General features: G+C 46.6%; 1 protein-coding gene across 1 annotated transcript; it reads left to right on the forward strand.

Annotated features, from left to right (window-relative positions):
- The first annotated feature begins 37 nt into the window (after positions 1-37).
- LOC102684928 (suppressor of SWI4 1 homolog) lies at positions 38-13,537 on the forward strand. Its single transcript, XM_069195749.1, has 13 exons — positions 38-195; positions 764-934; positions 1,522-1,623; positions 1,723-1,773; positions 2,510-2,680; positions 3,005-3,081; positions 3,554-3,661; positions 4,541-4,664; positions 5,537-5,615; positions 6,147-6,276; positions 6,444-6,613; positions 7,147-7,526; positions 12,285-13,537. The coding sequence occupies exons 1-13, from the start codon at positions 181-183 to the stop codon at positions 13,227-13,229; spliced, it is 2,523 nt and encodes an 840-aa protein (XP_069051850.1). The 5' UTR covers positions 38-180; the 3' UTR covers positions 13,230-13,537.
- The last annotated feature ends 718 nt before the right edge of the window (positions 13,538-14,255 follow it).

Below are 14,255 nucleotides of genomic sequence, written 5' to 3' on the forward strand. Positions count from 1 at the left end.
TTGTACCACACGGCGTGCCTTTTGTGTAGCACGGCGGAAGTTCAAAGTTTTCTCCCACCATGTGAGCGAGGGAAGTTGGACGGTGTGGCATGGTTTGAAATCGTCTACAGATTAGATTAATTAATTCTATTTCAAATATCACAAGTTTTTATATTTATTAAAATAAAATAATTGTAAGATATGGGAAAAGATAAGGTAAGTTTTTTTCTACAATAAGGTTTTATAAATATATTTTTCGTTTCATCGCCAAAATGACTCCATACCTTGGGACATTAGATGTGTATATAAAATCAAATAAGATTAATTTTACACGCTATTATTGTAGGATCAATACATCAGGATTCGTTTGTTTGATCGAGAAACGTGGGCACTTATATTAACGTTTTAAATTATTTCTGTCTTGTAACATACGGGTTTGCATTTCATAATGTTCGCTAATCTACCAAATAATCAAACCGGTTACTTAAGTACTCGATTCCATTTTTTGGGTCTGTGTTCAAGTGAAATTAGCAGACATTTTATGTATTGTATGTCCCTTTCAGTCACTGGGATGCTGAAATTTCCGTGGCTAAAAACGCTCTGATGCATCTGAAGCCCACAGGACCTCTTGCAGATTTAAAACTCCGAGTTGTAAAATAACCCATCACTTGTGTCCACCATTTTCAATCTTTTTTTTGAACCTTTCAGCATACAGAAGCTACTGTCGGGAGAGAACAGCGAGGACCTTTAACGTAATGCTTTCTCTTTGTCTCTGTCTCTGAAGACCAAGAACCAGAAGAAGTCGCGACAGAAATCTCTACAGCTAGCACAGGAGGACTATGGCTCTGTTCCACACTCGTTCGTGTTCCACCGAGGGCAGATCGGCAAGAATATTCACCAGCTGGTGGAGGACATGCGGCGAGTCATGGAACCCTACACCGCCGAGACCCTCAAAGTAAGAGCAGGCTTCCACGTGTAACGTGGGTCTCCGGCCTGTTGCCGAAGGTGACGTCACTTCCTCGGAACAGACATGGCCGATGCTTCTCTCTGCAGCTGGAGGCCCGGCCCTTAGTGCAGTGAACCGCCGAGGAGAGAGCTGCGCACCTTGCACATTTGAAAACAAATGCTTGTTTTCTTGCATATACTATTTAGAAGGGCCCTGGATGCAGATGATGAAAGCCTAAGTACTGGTTGAATTTCTGCTGATGCTTCAAAGTAAACGCTCTGATGCAACCTAGCTGAAGCCCCATGCAAGTGCAAGTTTTCGGTGTGCTCTGTGATGTTCGCTTTAAAAATGATTGTTAGGTGACTTTGTCCATAAGAGGTCATTCGGACCATCTAGCTGGTTTGGTTGTTAATAATTGGTCCAGGAGTCTTATCTAAATGTTTCTCGAAGGGAGCCAACAACAACACCACCAGCTTTTTGAGAGCTTTACTGGCATGACTGGTGAATTAGTGTTCCTAATGTGACGTAGATAATGTGAAGTTGGCGTATGGGATCCAGCCCCCTGATGGTCATGTTGGCGCATGTCTTGAGTCTAGGTGCGGAAGAAGAACGTGCTGAAGGATTTCGTGGCTGTGGCAGGAACTCTAGGGGTCACCCACTTCCTGATCTTCAGCAAAACCCCGGCCACTGTGAACATGGTGAGTCCTTGTGCTCTGCATGTGCGATATCCATGTCAAGAAACAGGAAAGAGCCACAGAAAGTGGGTGATTAAAACTAGTCTCTCCGTGTCTCTTCAGAGGCTTGCCCGTCTGCCCAAGGGACCGATGCTGTACTTCAGAGTCCTGAAGGTAAGCGATCTGGAACAGACCTACATTGGTATATAAGGCTGGAGGACTGGTGCAAGGCCACCTGCAGTTTGTCACTCATTATCAGAATCACTTTTTTTTGCCAAGTCTGTTACTTGTACAAGGAATTTGATCTGTTATCTTGGTGCAAAAACATGGATAGAAGCGCTCAATAAGACATATGTTCTTTACACAAAGAGCGTGCACAGTTCCACAGTTCTATACACACTGCATCCTGTATTCATGTGGTTAAGAAGGGTGAAGGCCATGGGGAAAGCAGCTGGTCAGAAACTTTGCGGTTTATTAATCATCTTAATTTGAGCCCCTGGTAGGTAACCTGAGAGAACAGAATTGTGCACAAGAGCGTCTTAAGAGCTGACCCTCTTGCACTTCATATACTGCACAGAGATACTCAGAAAGCGAAAGGAGGATACAGACCTGCTGCCCATTGCCATTTACTAATATGCTGGCTTCTTGACAGCTGTTGAAAATATTGTGGCACTGGGAGCTATGGTGGCACATAGTAATTGCTAAAAGCAGCAAAGCCATGTCAAATGGATTGACCAAAATGTTTGCAAGGTAATGTCGATGGCAGAGGGCTTTGGCTGATGACTGTGCATGATCAGAGAAATAAATGCACTGTGGAGCAGTGCATGGGTCTTCTGCTTACAAGCCAATGGTCTTAACTTTGCTTGTGGTGTCTTGAAGAATGTTCCTTCTGCTGCTCTCTCCCTCCCAGTATTCCCTGGTCAAGGATGTGGTGTCCTCTCTGAAACGACACAGGATGCACGAGGAGCAGTTCACCCATCACCCTTTGCTAATCCTCAATAACTTTGGGCTGGCGGGCATGCAGGTCAAACTGATGGCTACCATGTTCCAGAACATGTTTCCTTCCATCAACGTGCATAAGGTGAGCTATTTGTGTCATGAGGAATGGTCAATGGAAAAAATCCAATTGAGAAATCTCGCTGTTCAGAGTCCTGGCTTGAAGTTGGATAGTTGTAGGCTTTGCTGTGCAGAAATAGCCAGTGCCACTTTTGTCCACTAGGTGTCAGCAGTGTCTTAATGGTAATGGAAAAAGGTTTTTTAAAAATGGAAATGTGGTTGCTGTTTCATTGGTGTTTTTTTCTCATGCATTACAATGCTGCTCTTCACTAAGTTATTAATTTGCGTAATGCCGATTCATTTTTTGTATATACAAACGTGTTATTTTTTACTGCCGTTTCCTTTGCAGGTAAATCTAAACACCATAAAGAGGTGTGTCTTGATCAGCTATGATGCACAGACTCAGACGATAGAGTTCAGACACTAGTAAGTCTGTTTTCTTCTGCTAGCCTTGTCAGTGCTTTGGAAGTCAAATTAATTTCCTGTTTTGGGGTGGCGCTGGTTGCTTTATGCTGAGTGCAGTGATTTCTCATCAGCGTAAACACACTGATACATCAATACTGGTTGCAAAGGATGATGCTATCTTTATGCTGAGTGCACAGTGATTTCTCATCAAAGTAAACGCACTGATGCATCCAGTCCCAAAAGAAATCTTGCAGAGGTCACGGGGGGGGCTGAGAAGGCCAGCTTCATTTTACCCATACAGTCATGTGGAGCTAAAGCTGTGCCCTTTAACCTTCAGGGTCAAAAGCCATGTGTGCCCAAGCATAGCATTCTTTAAACAAAATTGTCTAGAAATGGTGTGACAAGATTTGTTCTTTCATTGCCTGTGCTGCATTCTGGCTTTGCTGGATGAGTGGTGCAGTTCCTCACTCTCCTGTCCATCTTCCCCCGGCAGCAGCCTGAAGGTTGTTCCTGTAGGGATGAGCAAGGGGGTGAAGAAACTGATGCAGGAGAAGTTTCCCAACATGAGCAAGTTTGAGGACGTCAGTGAGCTGCTCATGAAGTAAGAGGCTGCAGGATATCGCGGAATTTGTAAAAGGGAAGAAAAGACATTTCAGGTGTAAATGTGCAGGCAGTGGTTAGTGTTCTTAGAGTAGTGGCTATATGTACAGGTTTTTGTCTGTGCTTCAAATAGAGACGGGGTATCTCAATCCAGACAGTCTTCTGTTTGTTTGTTTTTCCCCACTGAGCTGATGTGATTTTAAGTAATCTGGAAGATTTAGTTAATTTACTGATTGGACAATGATTCACTCTGATAACAATATCTGTAGCAGATTTTTAAATACACCCTTACACATTCACAGGTTACTTTAAAACAATTGAAAGTTCTGGTAATATGATTAGCTTTAATTAAGTTGAAGAGAGTCCAGTGGGGATGTGCTAGACTTGTTCTTGGAACATTAATCAGTGGGTCAGTCCTGGCTTCTAACGATCAAGCAGTTTCATCCTCTTGGCTTTAAATTGATATTGTTTTTGTTCTGATTAGCCTTGCAGAGCTGAAAACCCAGCTTTTGTTTGCTTTTTAAAATGGTGTTTTGAGGGCCGGGCAGCAAAATGAGAGGAGGTCCTTTGGCCCACCTAGACAGTTCGGTAGTTAGTAACTGATTGATCGCAGGATTTCATCCAGCCAGTTCTGAAAGAAGCCAGAGTATTAGCTTCTGTGGCAAAGCTGAGTGGCTTGCGTTGCACTTAAAGGAACAGGGGGCCGGACACAGCTGATGAAACGTTTTCTTTGCTGACTGCACAGTGATTTCTTTTCAAAGTAAACGCACTGAATGTGTCCGGCCCGTCTGTATGCGCGCATGGAGAAACTACACCAGAAACTCTTTCACGCTGGGCTGTAAGAGGGATCTTAACGGGGGGGGCGTGTTTCTCCCCGCAGGGCTGCCAATCTTTCCGAGAGCGAGGCGGAGCAGGACGGCGACCACAATATCACTGAACTGCCGCAGGTGTGCTCCGGGCGAGGAAACATGAAGGCCCAGCAGAGCGCCGTGAGGCTGACTGAGGTACGCACTTCACCGTGGTTAGCCCATCTGTTTTGCTGACAACATTCTGCACTGAGGTCTTCGGGGTGAAGGCCTTTACAAGGAAGAAAGCAGCCATGCATTGGTGTTGCAGGACTGATTTTTATTGATTTTTTTGACCCATGAAGTATAGGTGAGCTGTAAAAAGTGGCCACACTGATTCTCTCTTCCTCAAATCCTGGACCCGGAGGAGAGGAAGCGGTGTGCAGATGATGAAAGCATTTCCCACTGACGTCGCGGTGATGTCTCGGAAGTAAACGCTTTCTGATGACGCCATGCTTTGTTGGCTGTTTTAGCTAATGTTATTAGGTTAAAGTTCATTCCATACAGATGCAGGGTGCTTCAGATCAGGAGTAGTGGCGTTCGTGTGGCTCAGTCAGTGAAGGTGGTTGTTCAGCGCACAGGTCCAGGCCTGAAGTCCAGATGTTCATAGTTTAGGTTAGGCCAGCTATGCCAGCTATTGGCGTGACCCCCAGAGTAATGGGGGCACAATTGACCAGTGTGGTTGAGACCAAGTGGACCCTTCTTGCCCAGAGTCCCGCCAGCTTTTAGTGTGCTTGCAGCTGAGTGATGTCATGACCCGTGGGAATATCGGAGGGGAGTGACCACAGGCTCTTTCAGTAAGGCTTTAGGTATAGAACCAAGTTGATAAAAGGTTTTTCAGTTTGTTTTAGGTGTAAAAATGGGCAAAACGAAATTCCTCATACAGATGAGATCTACAGTCCTGCAAATCGCTGTGCCAAAGACACCAAAATGGGCTGCTTTTCTAGGATACATGCTTCATGTCCCATGGAATTTCAAAGCCTTTCCTAAGTATGTAGGGGACTGCTTCACCCTCCTCTCTCTGTTCCCAGATTGGCCCCAGGATGACCCTGCAGCTGATAAAGATTGAAGAAGGGATGGGTGGAGGGAACGTGCTTTACCATACTGTCAGTAAGTTGGCAATTTTCTCCTTTAGTTTTTCTTTTCTGAGAGCACCGGGTGGAAAAGCCCAATGGCTGCTTCCCAATTGCCTGGTTGCTTAGGAATTAGGTGATCCTAAGTTATTTGCTCTGTAGATTTTTCTTTGTGAGCACTTTTTTTTTTACTTTCCCTAAACACAATACCACCTCCTCCCAAAAAAGGAACTGCTTTCCACCCCAGATCTCGAAGGGTGATCACATGTCTTCACCTTCTCGCTTTCTGGGAGGACATTGGACGTGCGTGATGAAAGCTGCTTTTCCTGACAGCGCTGTGATTGCTCTTTCAAAAGTAAACGCTTACTGATGCGTCCTGTGGCCTTTCAGAAACAAGGAAGCTGCTTTGTGTGCTCCAGTTGACCGGTATGCCTGGTGACCGTGTTAGACCAGGTGCCTCATGCAGTCATGGCTGCTCATGAGGAGAGGGTGGTCGCACAGTAACGCTCTGGAACGTCAATGCAAGAGTCAAAACCCAGGGGCTGATTTGAAACCCTGTCCTCGCTAGTTGAGAAGTCGGAAGAGGAGCTGAAGGAGATCCTGGCTCGCAAGGAGAAGCAGCTGAAGCTGAAGGAGGAGAGGAAGAGGCAGCAGGAGCAGAACGTCGCACTGAAGAAAGAGAAATACCAACAGAACAAGTGAGTCACCACTGTGCCCGTGTAACAGCCCAGAAAATAGATCACAGGTCGATGACTCTCTGTCTGTTATCTCTCTCGTGTCTCGGCATTGAAGTGCGCAATGCGTGTGTGAGGCTGGCTCATGCCAGGGTGGCTGATGATTTTCCATTGCTGTCTGCTGATGACAGGAAGAGGAGCCTGGAGGGGATCAAGAGGAAGCAGAAGCAGGATAAAGGCGGGGACAATGACAGCGAAGCAGAGGATCCTGGGGTGCAGGATGACCAGGCTGCTGCTGCTGAGGAATCCGATGATGAGGCGGAGTATTACAGACAGGCTGTGGGGGTGGAGCCTGACGATGGTAAGAGCCCTGCCCTGACTGTCCCCCATTTGTTTTAACAATTTAAAAAGAGCGAGACAAGACGAATGGAGGTAAAATCAACATGGCTTCTTTTGGGTGCCCTGTGATCTGCTCTTTACTTCAGGAATGGCGTATTTACAGCCTTTTTAGGCCTTCTTTCTGCAGGCTTTAGCTACAGTTTTAAGGCCAGCAAGCCTAGGTTCCACGTCCATCCAGAGCCTTCTGCGTCCTCAGAGCTTTTGAAGTTCAGCAGCACTACTGCTCTGTCACGCCTCTGCTGATGGTCTAGGTGGCAGGGTACTGCAGAAGTAAACATACAGAGCTTGTCCCCTGGAGATTCTCTGTTGGGTTTGGCAGTCACTGATGGTAGCAGAGATAACAGATGATAAGGCCTCGTTTTTCTTAGTACACAGTAAAGCAGGTTGCAGTGGGACAGTGGCATTCTGTAGGGTCTGTAGCGGAGGCATGAGCTGTCCATGAAAATCTCGACTTGCAACTCATCCTGCCCCCCTCCCCTCCTACCCCCCTACCAGACATGTTCCCAGGGGCCTCCAAGAGGAAGAGGGCTCCAGGAAACGCTCCGAGACCGTTCAAGAAGAGGAAGCTCTCCTCCGAGAGAGTGAGGAAGGCTGGCCGAGACTCGCCCAGGCAGAGCGCACCCAAACCTGGGAAGAAAAACCGGGGAGCCCCCAGTCCAGCAAGGGGGAGGGCCGACCGGAGACAGCCGGGAGACAGAGGAGCAGGGAATCGGCCTGCCAAGAGGGGGGAGCAAAAGCTCGGAGGGAGGAAGACGGGGGGAGGGAAGGGCTTCGGATTTAAGGGACAGAGGGGCAAACCTCAACCAGGTTTGAAGCGGAGAGCAATGGGCGGGGGGAGACAGGGCTTCAAGCAGAAAAGGGGGAAAGGTCGGCAGTGACCCTTTCCTTGGCCACGACTGGCGGAAAACATTTCTGTACCCTCGGGGGCTCCATGTGTCTGTCCAGGCCAGCACTGTCCCTTTAGCACATACAGATGAATTTGGCGGCGTTCCTGCAGCACAGAGAGACTGACGCACTGCGCTTGCTGATGTTTGTGCCGTGGTGTGTTTGTGCTTTGTGAGGGTTTTTTTCCCCGGTTGGAAGCAGCATCTCTTGGGATACGTCTTGCTTTCCCACAAAGCAAGACAACGCTGAGGAGTGGTGGGTGCACAGCAGCACCCGTGTGCAGCATAAAATAATTTGGCGTACAGAGCCAGAACCTGCTGCGGGTCAGATTTCAGGGGCAGTGAGAGAGCACTTAATAGTGTGGCTGCTATCTGGTTATTCCAGTTCTGGGCTCCAGCACTACCGTCCCTCTTGGGTTTTGTCCTGGCTGAGCCTTTAACTTCATATTGGAAAACTATGAGGTGCTGGAAGACTATTGTGAAAATTGTTTACCCTACATAGATGCAAGGGCAGGAAATGGATGCAGGTAGTTTAAATAAGGACTGTTGAAAAACAATAGAGTTCTGTTCCTGGAGGTCAGATCAACTGCACCTGTACCTGCTATAATGAGCATGGGCAGCCTGTGTGAATAGACATTTCATTAGGACGGAAGCCAGAGGATATTTTGGAAAGCAGTCAAATTGTGCCCAGGCGAAGCGGAGTCTGAGCTTACTGTCTGCGGGCAGAGGCGCTAGACCAATTCCTGTCGGGAGAGATATATATAAACCATTTTGCTTCCACCTACAACTTTCACTTTACCAAAATGTACAAAATTGTTCCTGTTTTGAAACTAGAAATGATCTCTCTCTGCCTTTTGTTTGTAAATGATGTACAGACTTGCGGGGTAAAATCTGAAAAGCAATCCTTAATGGTGAATTGCATTTTGTTTGCAATTTTTTTATTTTATTTCTTGCAATAAAAAATTATTTAAACACTGTCCAGGGTGCTGTCTGGGTTGCTGGAAAAAAAAGGCTGATGTCTGACAGAGTCTTTGATAAGAGGAAAGAGTTAATATTCCAAACCATGTTTGGCTGTGTGGTTAATTAAATGGGTAAGTAGATTGATGGGTCAGTTGACACGTGGGCCGTTACAACTTTGATGCCGCATTAGCCTATGTCGGGTCATACAAGCCTTGAAATGTACTGCAAACGGCCTGGGCCTCTTGACCGGTATTAAGGGCTTTGTGCCCCTGCCGGGACAAACCTTTAGCGGGACGCTGGAGTCTAGATGCGCTGCCGCATTGCTGTTCTTCAAAGGGCGAAAGAAGCGTCTCCCTGTTCCAAACCACGACCCTTAAAAGGCCGAGAGGTCCGCTAGTTCTGGTTGTGGTGGCGAAGGCAGGTTCCTAGCGAGGCGTCCACGGCGTTTCTCTTCAAACCGAACGGAGATGGACGTCCTGGGCCGGTCGGTCAGGGAAAAGGGGGAGTTGGGGAACAGCGGGTCAGACCCTGCCCGTGGACGAAACGTACACTTAACTATGAATGGCTCCTGTGGGTTGAATAACTGGAACTAGTTAAGAGTCTCGGGCAGAAACAGAAGCCGTTATTATTGTCGTTATTATTTTCTGAAAACCGCAGCTCTACGGCGTTTTATAGGCAGATCCTGTATTCAGTTTTATTTGACTTGAGTTTTATCTTCTTGCGCTTTCCCTGGACGTAATGTCCTGTTAAGCTTATGCTTCTCCGTCTACCTTAATCTTACACCGTCACTTGTTCCATCGAAAAAAAAAAAGCTAAAGAGGTTTTTTCCTTGTGGTTGCTGGAAAAGCAAGTCGCTACTTGCTCAAACTGCAAAATAATTTTGTCGCTTTTACCTTCTCCTCAGCCCAGGTGGGTTTCTCGAATTCTTTAGAGGGTGGGTTGGGACTTTCTGAATCTTTAACCCCCCATGTATTCTTAAATGCCTGTATACCATCTGTTGAAATGGTTACTGGTATTGGAAAAGACGGACCTATCGTACTGCTGTTCAGCATATTCTTACTGTATGTTCTTTCTAGTTATAAGCAACTGAACCACTGCAGAATTCAGCTACATACTGCAATTCAACAAATTGTGTATTATACTGCATAAGAGCAGATGCTTTTAACGTTTTTTTTCTTCGGAGTTTTCCTTCAGAAGTATTCTTTTAACACTCCTTAGGCCAAAAGATGTACCCCCCTTAAGTCGCCATTCCTAAAAGGGCATTCGTGCACATTTCGAGTTTTTAAGCAATGCATCGAAACGGTGCGTGCATTTCATTTCTCCTGGCTGCATTATTTCACCGTGCGTAAACCAGTAGAGGTGATGAAGTTGGTCAGCGGTGCCCGTTTGCACTGAGCTTTCTTCCACCGACACGCCCGCAGTTCCAGAAGTGTGTAACAAGTGTGCGCGGGAGGAAAGCAGCGCGGCAGTCTAGTCGAGGACGGGCTGAACCTTTGTTGCGCTGCTAGGACGGGCCCGGTGAGGGGGGCTCGCCACGGCCGGAAACTAGGTGAGCCTGCGGCTTAGCTCGTTGGTGGAGGGAGCTCTTCCCACGCTTTGCCTTCAAGCTAACGTTTCTCACCTCTTGCTGCCTGCGCGGCTGTCTGTGCCATCTTCACGACTTTAATCAGCGGTGCCAGAAAGACAGGAAACCCGGTTTAACGAGTGGCAGAGCTTTTTAGAGCGGGGGAGTCAGGGACGAAACAGTCAGGCAGAACGTTCAGGAAATGACTGAGAAAAACTCAAGAACGGAAGACCATGAGTTTTGCAGGGCAGATCATATGAGCTTTCATTTTATCACTTTGCGGGTAGGAGTTCTTGGCAATTGAGTGCATTTTCACCGCACAGAAGTCTGCGAAATGTATTTGATTGAAGAGTTAAGGGGTTCTGGAGAGTCAGAGTGCGGTCTGTATGTTGGCTTTATCCAACTCTTGAATTGCCACGGGCATTGGGCTTAAACTGTCTAAAGACGATGCCCGTTGTTTACAGGTTTGTACCCGTGTTTGGACACTGGTTGTCCAGAGGAAGTGTGGGAAAACAGCAAAGTACTTGCAAGGACATTGCTGTCAACCCCTGGAAAGAAAAAAAAACTCAATTTTAAATAAATCGTATTAGTCGAAATCAACACACCGTTCAGAAGTCAGTGACCATTTCTTTACATGCAGCTCAAGTAACCCTCATCATTCAGTGGTGTTATTCAACCACAGCTCCAGATAAGAACTGCGAAGGAGAAATGACAAAATATCCACTGCTTTCGAGCCGCAGGGTCCTGGGTTCGATTTAGACCTGGGACAGCGTCTGTGTGAAGTCTGCATGTTCTCGGCGTCACAGTCGCCGACTGATCTGATTTCCTCTCACAGGCCGACCTGTGTAGGTCAGTTGGTTTCTCTAAACTGACGCCGGTGTGCGTCTGTGCGTATCCTGTCGTGCACCTGGGTTCGCCCTCATCGCTTCGCATTCATAACGGGGTTAGTATGAGTATAGGACCTTCGAGGCTATTGAAAATACAAGACTAAAAATCAGTGATGTGTGTCCTGGACTTGTGCTGCCCATTGTTTTCTGCTGTGGACTCTTTTTATCCATTCACTCTGCCGCAGTAATTAAGCAAGGCGGTCATATCTATAATCTTTGCTGTTTTTATTCTGCCTCTTTGCGCTTCGTTGATCCTTTTCAGACAGGGCTATGAAAGGCGCGCAGCAGTCGAGTGTGTGCTGTTATCTGCTGGGAGGGGCTGACTGGCTGTTTAGGGAGGGGAGTGTTAAATTACTTCACCAACCCTTCCTCTGCGAGAGCCCAACGCAGCTTCGGTGCCGCAAACCTATTTTCTAGCCAGTTTTGAGTTGACCCTTCAAGTCGTTTTGCTGTGAAGGGTGCAACGTCTCTGCCAAGTGCTATTTTAAAAAGAACTTGACTTCACGCGAATGAGGAAGTTTCTTTTTCCCCAAGTGTGCTGTCCGTTTCGACAAAGCCCGAGCAACGCTTTCACGTAAAATGTTTTTTGCAGCTCCGTAAGTGTTTTCAACTCCAGAGGGTGCCGAGTTGAGAGACGCCCGTGATTAAGAATCCAGCTCCTATCAGATTTTAACTCCGATCAACATGTCTTATTTCGCGCTCTGACTTTTGCTCTGTGGTGAACAGTTTCTACATTAAAAGGTAGGTATCACGTAATTTATCGCAGTGAAAAAGTGAATGTAGGATCCATACGAGGTGTAAAATGTCGTTGGGCACGTTACGCTTCAAATCGATCACTTCCAAAATAACTGCTTTTTATTTGCTCCTCGTGCCTTTGAATACAACGCTAATTGGAAAGGTGAAAAACGGAATAATTAAATTTACAGTAAAAGATTAGCCCACGACATGGCGTTTTCCACAATGCTTAAGGCTGATACACATCTGTTTTCTTAGCTTCTGTAGGCTGCGTCCTCCGCGGAGGTCAGGAGTCTGAGAAACTGCGTTTCTGCGGCGTTTATTTTTGTGTATTTCTACCTACCATTCACCTCCCCTCCCCTCGCCATACAGCATCAAGGACGCTGTGGGTGCAGTGTTTTTTATTCGTTTCGTCTTTTTGTAAACGCAATTAATAGATCATACCGACAAAGCGCCACATTCCTTTAACTTAAAAAAAGGACAGGCGACAAAATGAGAATGGAGTGAGGTTTAATAGATCCTATTAAACCTCACTCCATGGCCGGCCGGGATTTCCACTCAATCAAACTGTTATCGTTGTTGCCGTGTGCGTTTCTTTCACAGAAGGCACGCGAGGGTCGCGACCACCGGTCCCCCGCAAGAAAAGACGTCGGGAAGATGAACAGCAGCGGGGCTGATAGCTTCCAGATTGGATTTTTGCCGCCGGTTTTCGGAATCGAGTTCTGTCTGGCGTTCCCGGGCAACGTGCTGGCGCTCTGGCTCCTGCTCACCAGAGAGCGGAGAAACTGGCACACGGGGGTCGTCTTCTCTTTCAACCTGGCGGTCAGCGACCTGCTGTATGTGCTGACCTTGCCGCTGCTGGTCATCTATTACCTCGGGGAGAAGGAGTGGATCTTTGGGGAGGCCACCTGCAAGATCGAGCGCTTCCTCTTCACCTGCAACCTTTACAGCAGCATCTTCTTCATCACCTGCATCAGCGTCAACCGCTACGTGGGCATCGTGCACCCGATGTTCACGCACAGCCACGTCAGGCCCAAACACGCCAAGCTAGTCAGCGTCGGCGTCTGGGCTCTGGTCACCGTCCTTTCCTGCCCTGTGCTGAAATATGCCGCCTTGACCAAAGGCGAGAGAAACAACACTGAGTGCGTCTCTTTCGACCACAAAGACAAGACCTATTTCGTTTACAGCGTCTTTTTGGCCACTGTTGGGTGTTTGGTGCCTTTCTTGGCGACTTTCGCTTCCTACTTCGCCATCCTCTGGGTGGTGTGGAAAAACCAGAACATCACGCCGCTGGAAAAGAGGAAAGTAGCCGCGATGATCGCTCTGGTTGTGGTGTTGTATGCGGTCTCCTTCATTCCTTACCATGTGCTCAGGAACGTGAACTTTTTCAATAGAGTCTTTGATACATACTCGTCGCGCAGGCTGTATCAGTCAATACAGGTGACGAAGGGGCTGGTGACTTTGAATATGTGCATTCACCCTCTCCTCTACATGACCGTGTTTGACAGCATCAGAACTATCTGCTGTGGAAGGACTTCAAAACAATAAAAAGAAATCACACCATACCGCCCTCTACTTGTTGTAATCGGTATTGCATCGGTTCAAGGGCAGAAATGGTTTTGGAACAAATAGCTTTAACCGTGCTGTATAATAGATTGTGTGGCATTGTGGAGTTGTGTTTCTCATTTGCCGGTACCGTTGTCAGGTGGTTGGGATCGAAACATTTTATGTTTGTGCTGGAAGACTCGCGGTTCATGCGTTGTGTACACAGGGCCATGTTATTTGTGTTCTTTCTCCATCTAAAACCTTTAGCATTCTTACAAAGTTCTGAAATAAAGCCGGTATTTGGAAATGAATTATTTTGTGAATTTCCTCCTACATTTTTTTTAAACTTGCCAATTGGGTTACAAATACACATTTTGTTGAGCCAAATGACTAACAATACTGTGTTAGTAAAGCATGTAAACTCTGTCTTATTGTAACAAATCCTGTAGGGTTAGAATTATAACCCAGCCAGCTGCATAAATATACTACTATTATATGCAATATATAAACACCATTTATAATCAGAATATATAATGAGGATATATATTTAGCTACTAGCAGGTAAGATAGATGGGCCAAATGTTTTCCTCTCATTTATAAGCTTTCTAAGGGATACAGACACTATTAGAAACATCCTTTTTAGAATGTTATGCAAAAGTATTCCGACCTTTGCACAGTTTTTACATTTTCTTGCTTTAACGTTTGCAGTTGTGACACTTTGTAGTAGCGACTGATATTTCTTATTTACAAAACCCACTCCGCACACGCAAAGAGAAAAACAGGATGATGTAACGCTGCTCTGTAGAGGTGAAAAGGATCCGATGCAGATGCAGGAGTCGCAGGGAGGTAAGTAAACGTACCGAGCAAATCCAGGAGCTGAGCCGTAGTCCGAAGGCGAAGGTAAGTCGAAATCCGGTAAAGGCACTGGTGGCGAACAATCCAAAACGTGAGACAGAATCGTAGTAGAAAGGAGAGCTTCAGGGTCAAATCCAAAACAGGCAATGATAGCAAACAATCCAAAGGGCGAGA

Source organism: Lepisosteus oculatus, chromosome 11 (assembly GCF_040954835.1).
Source record: "Lepisosteus oculatus isolate fLepOcu1 chromosome 11, fLepOcu1.hap2, whole genome shotgun sequence".
Lineage (NCBI taxonomy): Eukaryota > Metazoa > Chordata > Actinopteri > Semionotiformes > Lepisosteidae > Lepisosteus > Lepisosteus oculatus.

Excerpts from the sequence above, each read along its gene's own strand:
- LOC102684928 (XM_069195749.1), top strand. Across the intron at positions 1,774-2,509 it reads TGTACTTCAGAGTCCTGAAG|TATTCCCTGGTCAAGGATGT; the intron begins GTAAGCGATCTG and ends TCTCCCTCCCAG. Across the intron at positions 2,681-3,004 it reads CTTCCATCAACGTGCATAAG|GTAAATCTAAACACCATAAA; the intron begins GTGAGCTATTTG and ends TTTCCTTTGCAG.